The sequence below is a fragment of the Euleptes europaea genome, chromosome 1 (genome assembly GCF_029931775.1).
Source record: "Euleptes europaea isolate rEulEur1 chromosome 1, rEulEur1.hap1, whole genome shotgun sequence".
NCBI classification, from domain to species: Eukaryota; Metazoa; Chordata; class Lepidosauria; order Squamata; family Sphaerodactylidae; genus Euleptes; species Euleptes europaea.
In genome coordinates this window covers 38,418,622-38,435,431 of record NC_079312.1, presented here as the reverse complement: position 1 = coordinate 38,435,431, position 16,810 = coordinate 38,418,622, and the positions used below count along the sequence as shown (strand labels likewise).

The 16,810-nt window shown below is 46.3% G+C and overlaps 1 protein-coding gene across 1 annotated transcript in view; it reads right to left on the bottom strand.

Annotated features, from left to right (window-relative positions):
• Nucleotides 1-16,810, bottom strand: part of SLC25A26 (solute carrier family 25 member 26) — a 138,016-nt gene that overhangs the window by 18,260 nt on the left and 102,946 nt on the right. The window contains exon 7 of the mRNA XM_056861949.1: nucleotides 15,029-15,098. Coding sequence (XP_056717927.1) covers nucleotides 15,029-15,098 — 70 coding nt within the window. The remainder of the gene's footprint in view (nucleotides 1-15,028; nucleotides 15,099-16,810) is intronic.

The window sequence follows — 16,810 nt, the reverse complement described above, 5'->3', positions numbered from 1 at the left end:
TAGCTGGCTGCAATAACTCCAACTCCCCTCCCCACTCAACTAAGCTGATGAAGTTGCCTCTTTAGCCCTTTTCTCCTCTGTTCACAGAAACACAACAGCAAAAAATCAACGGCTTCAGCTACAGCAGAGCAGATACAGGAAAGCAGTGAACCGCAAAGGTATTTTGGCAAATGAGGGAGATGTGGCTGCCCTCCACCGACTGGGACAACCATGGGGGGGTCTGAAGGCAGCTCTCGCAGTGTTCCGAAAGTGCTCGGTACAGATTGGACAATATATATTTGGATGTGTTCAGACTACAGGCGTGGTTCTGGAACGATGCAATGATTCCTCCTCCCCCCCCCCAGCAGGGTGCGGGATATCTGGAGGAGGCGCAAAGTTCCAGGGAGGGAGAAGATCCTGCACCAGGAAGAGCCAAAGGCATTTCCCGCTCAGCAGCAGAGATTTAGTACTGTGTCCACCCAAACGTCTACGCCGATCAGATCACGGGAACAGCAGAGAGGCCAGGCATTTCTGACAGCAGTAGCTCCTCTCCCATCTCTTGCCTCTTCTGCTGCCTGGCTGCTTTAAAGGAAGAGTCTGTCAGGCAATGTGGGACAAGAGCCTCTAATACACTCAACAACAAATGGGGTATATAAACGTGAAGAGCATTCAGCAGGTGGTGTGCCAGTTGAAGAGAGAACTGCTGGGGAAGTCGGGCGGTACAGTGTGCTTAGGAGGAGGCCTCCATTGGCAACCAGTTGAGCAACAATAGACTAGAGCCTGTCATTCCCTAGATAAATCCCCCAAATAAGCCTATTGTTCTTTGCAACTGATACCTGACAACATACCGCCTGTGGATTATTTAAAATACTTTGCCGCCCTGCCTTTCTGACAATACAAACAAAGTGGCTTAAAAGAAAAATGTAAACACATTAATAACAGCTTCCCGTTGATTATATTTTTATGTCACATTTTCAAGGAGGATAGGAAGACGTACGTGGTTCTCTCCTGCCTGCTTTGCCCTCGCAACAATCCTATGAGTTAGTTTAATCTGGGAGCTTCATAGCTGTTCTGGTAAACTCACCCCTACCCCACCACATCTCAGAGGATACTAGTTACATTTCTTGGTACTGATCTTGCTTCTATTACTGTCATAAGCTGCTTTGAACTCCAATGTTGAGTGGGCAATAAATGAAAGATGCATCTCCCTCAGACTTTCAAAAATTAAATCGGACAGCATTAAAATGATACCAATATAAATATTTTATTTTTAATTTATTTATTTTTAAAAAACAACATTTATAACTTGCTTTTCTGCCCTCAGAAGGTGGCTAACAAATTAAAACATACGTAATAAAAACAAATCTTAAAAACCATTTAAATCAACAAAAATCATTAAAACAATTAAAGCCAGAGCTAAAATACATACAAAATTACAAAAAATATAATTAAAACATTGAGTAGGAAGAATTGGTAACTGAGGGAACACCAAATAAAACAAGATGGCCACAGAAGGATACAGAGGAGTCTCCCTGGGGAGAGAGTTCCAGAATATGGGTGCCACAGCCAAGAGGGCCCTCTCCCAGGTTTCCACCCACCTAATCTCAGAAGACAGGGGCACATGAAGCAGGGCCTCAGAAGATGACCTAAGTGGACAGGTAGGTTCATAAGGGAGTAGGTGGTCCTTCAGGTATATTGGTCTCAAACTATATAGGGCTTTAAAGGTCAAGACTAGCATTTTGAATTGCACCTGGAAACAGTGGGAGCTAGTGTGGACAGGCCAAGACTGGAGTGATAAAGTCCTTGCAACCAATCCAATCAACATCCTGGCTGCAGCATTCTACACCAGTTGAAGCTTCTGAACACTTCTCAAGGGCAGCCCCATGTAGAATGCATTGTAGTAACCTAGTTTAGATATAACCAGGGCATACACCCCTGTGACAAGCTCTTTTCCGTCTAGGAAAGGCTGCAGCTAGCTAACCAGTTGAAGGCACTTCTGGCGACAGCTGCCACCTGCTTATCCAGCACTAGGTCTGGGTCCAAGAGCTTCCCCAGACTATGGACCTTTTCCTCCAAGGGGAGTACAACCCCATTCAGAATTGGCGACACCTTAAATTCAGGGTCAGACCTTCCATTCATCAATAGCACTTCTGTCTTGTTGGGATTATTTTCAGTGTATTAGCCTACATCCATTCCAGAACTGCCTTCAGGCACCAGTTCTGAGTTTCCAAAGCCTCCCTAAGAAAAGCTGGAAGAGTGAGATAGAGCTGAGTGTCATCCACGTATTGGTGACAACCCAGCATAAATCTCCAGATTACCTCATCCACCAGTTTCATGTAGATCAGTGGTTCTCAACCTGGGGGTCGGGACCCCCAAGGGGGTCGCGAAGTGTTTTCTGGGGGGTCGCCACCACTGTCCTGGGACAGCCCCCATCCCGGGCTGCCCAGGACTAACCCAGAAGCCCTGTAACCCTGATCCGTCCGCGAGGGCAGGGAAGACCCCAAGCAGAGAGGTGAGGAACTGGCCGACTGACAGCCAGAAGGAGCCAGGCTGCAGAGACGCAGCGGTGTGCCACCGAACACCAGCTGTAGCCCTGCTGCCCAGCTGAGAGGCGGGTGGGCCAGCCCTGGGCACGGTCACACCTGCGCCGGGCAGATGATGTGGCAGGATGTGTGGGAGGCCGAGGAAGCTCCCCTGGCTCGGTCAGTTCAAGTCTCGGAGGAGAAGAGGGTGGTCCCCCTTGAGGCCGCTACAGCCACGTTGTTTTTACTTTTAGCCGCGCTCGGGTGGGGCAGGAGCTTCAGCCTGGAATCCAAGTGTGCATGTCTGTAGTGTGGCTTCCCTTTTCTGCCCTGAGTCATCAGTTCCGCTCTGGCAAGGCCAAGGGGAAGAGAGTCGAGGTGCATGCGCAGTTCGGGATTTCCCCCTCGGGGTTCGGTGAGGCGCAGAAGGAGCGGTGACTGGCAGAGGGGAGAAAAAGGCACGAAAAGTCCGAGCAGGATAAGCGGCCCTCGGCTCTTTCCTGGCCCTTCGCTCTCGTGAGGTGATTAAATGGAGCTCCGCTTTGAGGGATAACTGCAGTTCTGTGCACAAGCAGTGTCCCAGTCACAAGAGAGGGAGTTTCCTCGCGAGAGCCCCGGCCTGCTTGGAAGAGTTTTTGGGGAGAGAGCGGAGGACAAGGAACACAGTGCATGCTCAGAGGCACTCTTTCCTCCATGCCAGGAAAGGTTGCCGCGCCACACAGTCACAGCTGTTGCGCAACAGGTGGTAGTATCGTTTGCTTGTTTGTTTTAAACTTTAAAATTTAAAGTAATTATATATATGGATACCCTGGACTGCCAAAAAAACAAATGTGTTTTCTTTATCCTATTGAAAATGTCATTTATGCAAATTTATGCAAATGTGACGAGGGTCACAGGTTACTTGGCAATTGTAAAAGGGGGTCGCAACTCGAAAAAGGTTGAGAACCACTGATGTAGATAGTAGATAGTATAAAGGGGGACAATGGAGCCTTGTGGGATTCCACAGGTGAAAGGCCAAGGGGCAGAGCAGCAGCCCCCCAGCATCATCTTCTGAAACCTACTCTCCAGGTAGGACCAGAACCAGCCCAAGACAGTGCCTCCTGATCCAAGCCTGGAAAGGCAGTCCAGAAGTAAACCATGGTCAATGGTATCAAAAGCCACTGCAAGGTCCAAGAGAATCAACAGAGTCACACTCCCTGCCCATCTACTGGTGGATGTCATCCATCAGGGCAACCAGGACCATTCAGTCCCATAACCAGATTGGAAAGAATCTAAACAATTCACATCATCCAGGAAAGCTTGAAGTTGTGCAGCCACCACTTGTTCAATCATCTTGCTCAAGAATGGAGCATGTGAGATTGGTCGGTAGACATTGACATTGCATACTGATACACAGACCAGGTTATTGTCATCAACCCAGGTTTCAACTACAATTGAAAGACACCACTAGTTGAATGAATAAACGTGCTGAAGGAGGGCCACCTTGGCTTTAGACTGAGAACTAGAGCCACCATCAAGGTTCATAGTCAGAATGCTCATAGTTGAACACACACAGTTGGAATGAGGTGCAAAGATGGAACTTGCAGCAAAGCCACTCTGATAGCTTTGAAGAGGCAAGGATGGCCAAACAAGGTGAGGCATCCTCACAGGCACACAAATCCAAAGCTCCTTAAGACACTGCAGTTCAAGTGCAGCACCAAGTCTTGGGCTGAATCATATGAAGCTGCCTCATCCAGAGTCAGACCACTGTTCCATGCAGATCAGGGTTGTTTACTCAGACTCTGATCTTTCCAGGATCAGAGGAGCATGCCGAATATATTAGGTGCTGAACACAGGCAGGATGGTGCTGCTGCAGTTGTCTTGTTTGTGGGCTTCCTGGTTGGCCACTGTGTGAACAGACTGCTGGACTTGATGGGCCTTGGTCTGATCCAGCAGGGCTTTTCTTATGTTCTTATGGCTTCCCAGAGTCTCAGAAAGAAAGTTCTCTCTCAATCCCAACTACCCAATAGCCTCTTAAGTGGAGATGCTAAGGATTGAACCTGGGAATCAGGTACTCTGCCAGAACTCTGTCACTGAGCTGAAAGGCTTTCCCAGGGAACACCCATCCAGATCCAAGCTTGGCAGCTCACCACCAGGTAAGACACAGGGTGCCACAATTTACATCAGCTGAAACAGTTTTCAGGGACAGCAACATGTAATTAGCAGGTTGCACTGATGACCTACCAGGATACAGTTTTCATAGGTATGGGGGCTACACAAGTCACTCCTAGGAAGCAGCTGGTGATTACGGAACTATCACATCAAGACTTGCCCAAACTCTTAACGGATTTTTTTTATAAGTCCAAATAGATACTGAGAACCATGCTGGTTTTGAGAAACAGCATGCATGTTGAAAGAGATGGGGAGGTAAACCCGTTTCACCCACAGCAATCCTACCACTGCTTTCATACTAAAGAATGCTTAATTGTATGCTGGGGTCTTTGGGGTCAGGGACCAAATTTGCTGCTCTTACACAGCTACAGCCATTCGAAGATGTAACAGCTATTAAACCCTGTGCTGAACAAGGGACAGAAGGGAGAAGCAATGAGAGGTTAAAAAGAAAGTTCCTTTGTACAGAGTATATAGCAAATCCAAAGCCAAGATTGGAGTAAGTGTTCCAAAATGTTCAGCCCAGCTCATTGTCTTGGGAAGTATCTATAAATAGTTGACTTTTCCTCCCAGTTTTATGGAATATAGAAAGCTTGTTCTTTTCCAAAGTGTAGGCGAGGGAGATATATTTAAATCTGGAAGTGATCGAAAATCAGATTTCCTCCCCACCCCCATGACTCTGAATAAACCTGGAGAGGTCCCTTGATTGTCTTAGCTTTTCAAACCTTAACCCTTAGACAGGTAGAGTGAATTATACAAAATAATGAAAATGCTGCTAATGAAGCAAACATATATGACATGGTTCATTGCTCCTAAATCGGGGTGCCCTGATGCCATGGATTCTCCAGATACTGAGTAGTTGAGGCCCAGGAAAGGGCAGGTTGGCCATGAGCTATAGTTTCTGCTCTGGCAACTAAAAACATTTTCTTGACCAATAAGAAAAAGGGAAATACAAGCATGCTGGTTTTATTTCTGTGCGGAAACCATCAAGCAGTGCTGCAAACACTTTAACTCATACAATGGATGAATGCCCATCTGGAGAGACCAGACTACACTACCTTGGCTCCCCTGGCATAGCTGAGGTGAATCTACCTTTTTGGAACCTGCATTATGAGCTATAATATCTGCACAAAAGAGACAGAAAAGGGACAAGAACTGTCTAAATTCTGCACCTGAAGCAGAATGGATGGACATGACTGAAGTCTCATAGGTGTACTCCTGAAAAACAAAATTCCTTACACGATAGGAATGCATCAAGTGAAGGGGAAGTTATGAGAAACTTGTGGCAGACTGGCAGTGCAATCCTACACCCCTTACATCAATTGAAAGGCTACAGGATCCCAAATGAGTTTCTCACACCTGTGTATCTTTAAGATCTGCAGGTGACAAGGTCGTAACTAGCATAATAAGGTTAAATTGCCTCCTCCTCCAATGAAGTAAATAAATAAAAATAAAGACTATTTAAAATATCGTGCTTCCCCATGACAGCATCTCATGACAGCATTTTCCTCGTTCCTAATTCTCATGACTACCATTAGCTATCTAGATTGAGAACCACACACAGTCTCTTCATGCAGTCATAAAATGGAATCAAACAGCTCTACTTTCTACACACACACACACACACACGCACAAATCTGATCATCAGTTCCTGTTATACAGGTTGAGTATCCCTTATCCGTAAACCCAAAAATGCTCCAAATCGAAAGTTTCTGTAGCCCTTGGCCCACTCCAATGGAGAGCTCTCTCAAGAAGACTTACCACAGAAGAACGGTCCCCCGGATTTACTGAAGGGCTGTTCAGAGGCCTCCAAGGTAAGGAAGAAGGGTAGGCCACCAAAGCCTGCCCTGAGGACGACGGGCCAAGCAGGAGCTGGGGCAGACGGGACCCAGTGCGTACTCAGCAAGTGGCCGCAAGGGAACCCCGAGGAGCCGGCAACCAAGATCCATCACTTAGGGGAGGCAGGCCCCCCAGAGAACACAGCCGAGGCAACACAACCAAGGGAAGCAGCACTGCAGGGAGAAGAAGCTGCGGAGTAGGCCTCCTTGGATGAGGCAGCAGCAGCAAAGGGAAAAGAAGGTCCTCTCAGATGGTAGAGGAGCTGGGAGGGCAAGGGAACAAGCTGGCAGGAGACGAGGCTTTTGCCCAGCTGGAGCAGATCAAGGGTGCGGGTGTCTAGGGAAAGAGAAAGTGTGAGAATATTCCAAAAACTGGAAAAAAATTCCTTATCCAAAACACTTCTGGTCCCAAGCATTTCGGATAAGGGATACTCAACCTGTATCTATCTGACTGACAGGAACAACATGCTACTTTTCCATTGACCCATGTCAATATGGAACTACACTTAAAAGCTAAAAAGGTGTTTTCCATCTTAACCTCTCTATCTTTTTGTCTGTGCCCTACTTGGAGAACTGCCACCCTCCCCCCACCCCATTGCCTGCCTTGTACCAATGAAAGGGATGCACATCACCCTGTAAAATCCCTGGAACTAGAGTAATTGGGATTTAAGAATATTCCCATTTGTACTAGCTTGCAGGTCAGGTCTAACGCTTGTGTGGTCCACAAGAATAGCTTTATAACATTCTTAAGAGATCTGAGCAGTCTATAAAAGGACGAGTCTGGTCAAGAGGCAGAAACCTGGAGACTGGGCATTTCATCTGCAATTATTTAGCCAATTTAGGTTTAGAAGAACTGTCTTGAGCATCTGTAAAGAGTCAGTTCTAACAGCGGATTTCATCATTGCTTTTATACCTTGTATGGGCAAGGAGACTCTCAAAGGCAGCATTGTAAACCCATCAGGGCTAATGAGATTGGAAAGGAAACCAAAGCAACTCTCCAGGTTTATTGCTGAAAAAGCCGTCACTAGCATTTCACTGTTCACAATCTTCATTTCCAATAGATCTCTGCCTCTTCAACATGTCTCCGATTAACAAAGGCACATGGACTGTGAAAGACAACAGCTTTCAACAAGGTAGTTTCAAAGTAATTCAGCAAACCTTGTGCGCTTTAAGAAATGCCAAGATTGATCATATCAATAATCCATCCAGTACAATAGCCTTGGGCCAAACAGACAGAACCCTTAGTCATATACACTTGTAACGTATCCTGACTTCCTTTAGAAAGTAAACAAAAGAATTAACTCACTGGATAAGGCCAGCACGTACATTTTCACGGCCTTCAGTCCGCATTGTCAGATGTATGAAGTGACGTATTAAGGCTCCTCTGTTTTTGCTGCAAGAAACTAGCCCAGCTACCCCACTGGGATTCGCATCAAACTGAAGTGAATCTGTCCCAGCACTTTGATACCTGTGGCAGCCAGCTACTTGCCACATGTATTTCTTTATTACATTTATAACCCGCCCTCCTTCCCGGCCAAGCTGGGCTCAGAGCGGGTAACAACATTTAAAACCATTAAACATCAGCTAAAACCACAATATCCTAACAGGAATCTAAAACAAAAATAAAAGAACAAGATGGTGTTCTCTTAATAGGGAGATAGCAGCCACCGAAGACCTAGTTGGGAAGTGTAACCCGCACAAACCAGGGGGGCGGAGAGGATGGGGAGGCCAGCAATGATGTAAGAAAACTCACGGCTATCCTCAGTTATAGGCCTGGCGGAATAGTTCCATTTTACAGGCCCTGCGGAACTCATTAAGGTCCAGCAGGGCCCTTATGTTACTAGCAAGACTATTCCACCTAGTAGCTACGGATAGCCCTCTCCTCCATGAACATGTCCACTCCCCTCTTAAAGCCTTCCAAATTGGCAGCCATCACCACATCCTGGGGCAGGGAGTTCCACAATTTAACTATACGTTGTGTGTAGAAATACTTCCCTTTATCTGTTTTGGAATCTCGAAGAATTTGGTGGTCCGGTGGAGGCAGAATTTCACATCTCAATTTGAACCACCAGCCTTTTTTTTTTTAATTTGGCTACAGGCTTCTATCTAGCTTTTATTTGAAAGGCAGCACCTCTGGCTCTAAAGTGCCATAGAAAGTTTACTACAGTCACTGTTATTTTACAGGCAGGAAAACGAGGAGAGAGGGAGAGAGAGGCAGAGGGAGGAGAGAGAGAGATGGAGCTGGTCATTTAACTAAGCAGCAATGTTTGTTTATCCTTCGCCAAGTATGCCATATTATGATTAAAAAGAAACGAGACAGTAATTTTTCTTGGTTAAAGAGGGAACTCCAAACAGGAGGGGGTGTTTGTCTTTTTTAATGTCCCCCCCCCCTCCTCTGACCTCCAACAGACTTTAAGTAAATTTTGTGGTAAAGCAAAGAACATGAGCGGTTAGGGAGTCTCGGATGGTTATAGTGTCTGAATACACTCTTTGTGGTATTGGCAACACTGCTGCGATTAAGGATTGGATAGTTCTTTGGGATTATACACTTTTATTCTCCTTCCAAGAGACCTGCAACATAGTGATGAATGTAAGGAATACATACAAATTCGTAACGTGGCATCAGAATTTGGACTACCTACCCTGGCTTAATTTCTGAGGCGTCTACATTATTAAGCTTTAGACGCCAATTAAAATCTCCAGATTAGCGTCTGCCACTAATGTGGAGGAGTGGGGAATCAAACACAGTTCTTCAGATTAGAGTCCACCGCTCATGTGGAGGAGTGGGGAGATCAAACCCGGTTCTCCATGTCACAGTCCCTCGTTCATGTGGAGGAGTGGAGAAACCAACCCAATTCACCAGATTAGAGTCCACTGCTCCTAACCACTACACCACACTGGGTCTCCAGAGCTGATTGTTCCCTTTCCCTACTTGTCACTTTACAAATTTTTTTTCTCCCAAGCCCTACCTGATTCCAGTTTTGGAGTGGAGCTGGGAAGAAAAGTGCTCGATGAACAGGGAAGTAAGGCAGCGGAGGAGTCCGTTGCCCTCAGCTCCATGCGTCTTGATGTGAACAAGGCAGAAACATGAAGCATGAATAAGTGACTATGACTTCCCCGGCCTAGTTTGGACCACTGAATAAGTAATACCTTTTAGGCACCCTAATGGGAACTGTAATGACAGTTATTCTGGATTAAACACAGAACAAAAGTGTGCTTTTGTCACTGTAATACACGTGCATTGGCATGATCAAGCGCACTTCCATGGGTATTGGGAGACAACATTTGCAGCAACATTTGGATTGCCTATTTTCAGCACAGCGTTTGGCCTCGGAATTTGTTTTCTTCTTTTCACAGGCTCTGCTGTACAAACACCTCTATCATCCTCTCTACTGGAGCCGCAAGGGAATTGTCCAACATAGCACACTCCATTTGGCGTTTAAACCAGTATGCTATTTAATCTTGTGATCAGAACACATTAGAAGGAGTCAGCTTTTTGTAGTCGGAATGCGTGTGTGAGGGAGGGGGAAATGCTAGAAAGCAACAAAAAATGGTTTTCAAAAACATTAACGGCTACCACTCATATAACAAACGGAATTTTATTAGGTGTTCAATTATTGGCCATCATGCAATGCAATGTCAGAGAAGAGGTACTCTCCCTTTAAAGGCCTATCCACTTGGTGCATAGCTGTTGCATGAAGAGCAGTTCCCATTCACTTTAAGAGAGGGTGTAGCTCTACATGTACACAACCCTTTCCAGAAGATTACTGGGACGCTCCAGCTAGGCGAGGCCCACTGAAGGAGGCCTCTAGCCAGAAATTGTGTGTGGAAAGGCTAAGCGTACACCCAAGATGAGGCAGGGAGGAGGAGATCAACGCAAACCAGCCAGAACCTAAATACAGCTAGCCAAGTTTGATGTGTGAAATACGTGTGAAATATGAAGGAATTTAATTTTGTACCTTTTAAAATTAAGCGCCTCTGCTTGTTTAGCCAGTCCTGGAAGATGGGAATAGGTTTAGTCTTTACTAAGCACCCTACTTCACAGGGTTGATGGTCATGAGAATAAATGGAGGCAAAACATTGCCCAGTGTGCCTTCTCTCATATTGGTAGGGTTGCCAGCTTCTGATTGGGAAATACCTGGAGATTTTGGGGGTGGAGTCTGAGGAGGGCGGGGTTTGGAGAGGGGAGGGACTTCAATGCCACAGAGTCCAATTGCAAAAGCAGCCATTTTCCCCAGGTGAACTGATCTCTGTCGCCTGGAGATCAGTCGTAATAGTGGGAAATCTCCAGCCACTACCTGGAGGTTGGCAACCATAGAATCATAGAGTTGGAAGGGACCACCAGGGCCATCAAGTCCAACCCCCTGCACAATGCAGGAAATTCACAACTACCTCCCCCCTCCACACCCCTAGTGACCAGAAGATAGTCAAGATGCCCTCCCTCTCATCATCTGCCTAAGGTCACAGAATCAGCATTGCTGACAGATGGCCATCTAACCTCTTCTTAAAAACCTCCAGGGAAGGAGAGCTTACCACCTCCCGAGGAAGCCTGTTCCACTGAGGAACCGCTCTAACTGTTAGAAAATTCTTCCTAATGTCTAGACGGAAACTCTTTTGATTTAATTTCAACCCGTTGGTTCTGGTCCGACCTTCTTGAGCAACAGAAAACAACCCTACATATTGGCACGAGTATAACTTTTTTAAAAATGCTGTAAATTTACATAATGGTCTTAAAGGAGCCAGTGTGTTGTAGTGGCTAGAATGTCAGAATCACAGAGACCTAAGTTTGAATCCCCATTCTGAAAACTCACTAGATGACCCTGGACCAGTCGGGCACTCTCAGCCTGACCTACTTGACAGGGTGATGGTTGTGAGAATAAAATGGAGGTGGGGAGAATGATGTAAACCGCTTTCTCCCATTGAGGAGAAAGATGGAGTATAAATGATGTAAATAAACATACACCCTAGGCAAGGCCAGGGCCCAAAAAAGCTTTCAGAACCTCTGGAGATGGAGGTTGTCACGATAACTGCACACTGTATGTACTACACGTTATACAAACTATATGTTAAAGGAAATTTAAAAAATAGAAAGAAAAAGGTTCAGCAAGTGACTGCACACAGTGTTGTTGTTGTTGTTGTTATTCCATAATAGGGACCCTGGCTCAGAGCATCTGCTTGGTATGCAGAAGGTCCCAGGTTCAATCCCAGGCATCTCCTGTTAAAGGGAAGAGGCATGCAGGTGATGTTAAAGACCTCTGCCTGAGACCCTGGAGAGCTGCTGCCAGCCTGAGCAGACAATATTGACTTTGATGGACCAAGGGTATAAGGCAGCTTCATGTGTTCAATATCCAGTCATTCAACCAATTATTTGGGGGGAGGGGTTTATTTATTTATTTTTGTCACTTATAGTTCGCCTTTTTCACTTGGACTCAAGGTGGATTACACAGAGTGAGTCAATACAATCGACAAGATGGGGTATTGGACAGGACTATACCTTGTACTCCTATGTACCCATAGGAGTACAAGGTATAGTGATTAATCTGTTGGACTAAGACCTGGGTTCAAATATCCACTCTCCACAAAGTTCACTGGGAAATGACGTTGAGCCAATCATTTCCTCTTACCCTCACCTACCTCAGAGGGCTGTTGTGAAGATAAATCAGGAAAAAAAGAACTATGGATGCTTCCCTGAGCTCTTTGGAGAAATGCAGAATAAAAATGCGCTAGACAGAATAAATTTTGAAAAGAGCAAAATTATTGCTAGGAAAATTCAACAAACACGATTCCTTCAGAAGACTCCCATGAAAATGCCAAATTTCTCAGAAGGCCCAGCAGGACCCAGGACCCTGGTCTTCATATGCAAAGGCATGAAAGTGTTTAAGATTATGTCTGCATGACAGACAGAAACTCTCATATAACAAAACCACCAAACAAAGCAGTTTCTTGGAGGTTCATAAATGGGGTTGGGGGTTGGGGAGGTAATAGTAGACAGGGCCCCAAATTCTGTGAAGTGAAATGAAAAGGGCATCAGTTGGAAGGAGCAAAGAGCCACCATAAAAGAAGTTGATGGCCAGAGCTGCCCCACAGGCGGTATCACATAAAACAGCTGTGCCAAGGAAAGCCTAAGAAACTCGGAAGGAAGGAGCAGACGGAACAAAGAATGGAAGCTATAAAAAGAGGCCAGGGCTTCATGGGTCTTAGTAAGCACAACAGCCATAGGCAGGAAGATCTCAAGCATGACAATGCAGGGGACACACTGTTGGATACAGGACACCCTCACAGTAACCCTAAAACATGTTTTTGTCAGGCAAAGGCTCACTGATTTCAACACACTTCCAGTTTAAGTAAAGGGAACACAGCATTATGGCCCAGGGACCTACAGGCAACAACCATGAAGATTTGTAGTACAACAGACAGGAACAAGGACAAATGCACAAATGCAGCTACATGTATGTACAAGGTATGAGAGCAAGTGTGGCGTAGTGGTTAAGAGCAGCGGACGCTAATCTGGTGAACCGGGTTGGTTTCCCCACTCCTCCGCATGATGCCTGATGGGTGACCTTGGGCTAGTCACAGTTCTCTCAGAATTCTCTCAGCCCCACCTCCTTCACAAGGTGTTGTTTGTGGGGAGGAGAAGGCGATTGTAAGCCGCTTTGAGACTCCTTAAAGGTAGAGAAAAGGCAGGGTATAAAAAACAACTCCTCCTCTTCTTCTTCAAGTTACTTAGCATGATGTTGAGTCGTACAGTAGCTATTAGTAGGGGCACCAACCTCAAGGTGGAGCCTGGAGTTCCCCCAGAATTATAACTGATTGGTCCCCCTGGAGGAAATGGCAGCTTCGGAGGGTGGCATTTATGGCACCATATCCCTGTCCATCTCTCTACCTTCCCCAAACCAGGCTCTGCTCACAAATTTTCAGGAATTTCCCAATTCAGAGTTGGCAACCTGATCTATAAGGAACAAAAGAACATAAGAAAAGCCATGCTGGATCAGACCAAGGCCCATCAAGTCCAGCGGTCTGTTCACACAGTGGCCAACCAGGTGCCTCTAGGAAGCCCAAAAAACAAGACGACTGCAGCAGCACCATCCTGCCTGTGTTCCAAAGCACCTAATATAATAGGCATGCTCCTCTGATCCTGGAGAGGATAGGTATGCATCATGACTAGTATCCATTTTTACTAGTACCTATCAATACGCCTCTCCTCCATGAACATGTCCATCCCCTCTTAAAGTCTTCCAAGTTGGAAGCCATCACCACATCCTGGGGCAGGGAGTTCTACAATTTAACTATGCATTGAGTAAAGAAATACTTCCTTTTATCTGTTTTGAATCGCTCATTCTCCAGCTTCAGCAGATGACACCACATTCTAGTATTATGAGAGAGGGAGAAAAACTTCTCCCTGACCACTCTCTCCAAACCATGCATAATTTTATAGACCTCTATCATGTCTCCCCTTAACCGCCTTTTTTCCAGGCTAAACAGCCCTAAGCGTTTTAACCGCTCCTCATAGGGCACTTGCTCTAGTCCCCTGATCAAGAATCGTACTAACTCCCCGCCCCTCTCCTTTCACGGTTGCACAACATACTCCATAAATCTCCATTGCTGTAAAAGGTCAGCTAATATTAAAAATAAGTCAAAATTCACTCTGGAGTAATCCAGACATGCTATCATTACTATAGTCACAATTTCACTATTAACCGCTTTGGGAAGGTTGCACCTTACATTTCATATCTTCTGGAAAACAGATTTTGCCGCTCCATCCTTAGCAGCCGCCAACCTATTTCTATCAGCCCATTAAGTTCCCCCTCCCCTTCCCTGCTCCTCGTCAGACGTGTGGGATGAGCCACGTGTGACATCTTAAAGGAAATTATTTTAAAGCAGGCTGTTACAATAAGGCAAGGTGGCTCTTTAAGAATTCAATTAACTTCCAGCTTGTTTTGCAATAAATCGTCCAAGAGCATGTCCTGCCACTCTTCATTCCAGGGACAGTGTCCAGAGACTGGCCCAGATGTTTCAGCCTCCGGTTCTCCTCCATGGAAAGTTTCCGCCTGGAGGCTGCTGCATTTAGACATTCTGTTCTCCTGACTCTACTTAATCTAGAGCGCTGTCAAAGCTGTCACATGAACGGTGAATCATGGGCCCTCTACGAAAGCCCTCAAGAGTCGCTCGGGGCAGACAGCTGCACAAACCTGCACCCAAATGTGGTCTCTCCCTACTGAGGGTTTTACAACCCAACCTTTGGATAATCCCCCCCCCCCAGCTTGATTGACAGGACCGGTTTGTTCAATAACAGAAATTTGTCAAAAACAAATTGGCTGTCTTTCAAATGGACACCCTCGCCTAGGCTGCCTACCTCACCTTCCCCCCCCACTCCTCTTCTGTTTTCCCTTCCACACGGCGACAGCCATTTTCTCCCTTCTAAACAAACTGGAATTATAAAGGAATGCTGCGGCGCTGCTAGCCTTAACAGATTTGCACATTTTCCCTCCTCCCTTCCTTTCTTCTTCAGCATTTCCCAGGATAACATATAATCCTTTGCACCTGCAAACGCTCCGCAGACTGCAGACTGCCAAGAATCGACCACGTGTCCTTGCTTCCATGACCAGAGATCCTGTGTTTAAAGAGATAGGAGGGGGTTGGTTATTGCAAACTTAGAAAACTGTCCTGTTTCTCCCATGCTAGCTAGCTAGAGGGGATGGGGGAAAGGAGGTTTTTTTTCTGGCATTTTCAATATGTAGTGAGTCTTACCTCCCCACCCCCCAAATAATAGATGGGCTGGGAAAGATATCCGGAACTGAAAGAGACCAGAGTAGGCTTGCTTGCAGAGAGTTAAACTAAGCATTCGTTTCAGCCTGGAGCAATGCAGTTTTTGCAAATATAGCCTGGATCTTTCTTCCTCTTGGGAAGGTAAAACAATGCAAAAAAAGAACACTGGAAAAAACTTCCTCTCCAAATGTACATGCCAAACAAAACTATTTCCAAAGGGCAGTCTCCAGTTCACTTCATGCACAGGAACCTTGCCTAAAGTGAGGAGAGCAACGGGGTCGGTACGCTACAGCCGCCACCCTCCCCCCCATGGGTCAGTCTCAGAACCAAAGTAGGTCCAGGACAGCTGCTGCTGCCCCCCAGGGCTTTCCGGCCCAGCACATAACATATCCATAAGGCCAAGTAGTGGCCTTTTACAAGTGTCCCAACCAAGTAGCCATACAGGTGTCAATAAGCCTTGCCTTACTCTTAATAATTAGCGCAATAAATAATGCTTTGTGCAGACTTATTTCGGGTTGGATCCTATCTAAATCCCATGCATGGAAGTACAACTTCCCTGCTTCCTTCTCCCACTTCAGCCCAAAATGCCCCCTCCAAATGCTGTTCCTCTTTGATTGGGGGGGGGACACCCAGGAGCAGGAATGATGGGGGAGTTGGAACGCTGCCACAGCGAGGGGGGGCTCAGCAAAAAACACTCCTCCACTTCCACACAGGGAGCTTTCCCCATTGGATCCAAACCAATGACTCCCTTTCATTAAACTCGATCCTATGACTCTCTTCTAGGGTTGCCAGCCAACAGGTACTAGCTGGAGATCTCCAGCTATTACAACTGATCTCCAGCTGATAGAGATCAGTTCACCTGGAGAAAATGGCCGCTTTGGCCTTTGGACTCTATGGCATTGAGGTCCCTCCCCTCCCTAAACCCTGCCCTCCTCAGGCTCCGCCCCAAAAACCTCCCGCCGGTGGCAAAGAGGGACCTGGCAACCCTACTTTCTTCTACTAAGTCATTCTTCAGCAGAGAAGGACCTCCTTCTGGGTAGAATGCCATCTGTCTAATGGGCAGAGGTTTCCTCTGAAGAAGTAAAGTCTCTCTTTGTTGAAGGAAGCCTCTTTCTGCTGGAGGAAAACTTGGCGGAAGGGTGTCATTAGGATCCAACCCCCAATCGCAATGATTCCCACTGTGATGCAGGTCCTTAACATTCATATTTTACTGATGCTGAATCATTGCCAAGGGAGAGTAACTTACCCAAAGCCATCCAGAGCGTTTGTGGCTCAGCCGAGGTTTGAGCCTAATTTAGTATCCGAAGCCCAGTACTGCAGATGCCGCGCCAGACGGCACTGCTTCCCTAAAACATGACACTCCTACCCCTGATAAAAGGTGCACATGATTTACAGACAACTATTTTGTGAGTGCCCACATGCTGCAGAACTCAAAGTTGTTTGGAAGGCCAGGGCCGAAGGAGAATTGAAGCTGGCCAACAGGAAATGATGAAATCCTACCCACCCACCCCCGGTTAGGTCAACTGAACTGTGGAATAGCCGTCCCCAGGGAAGTGA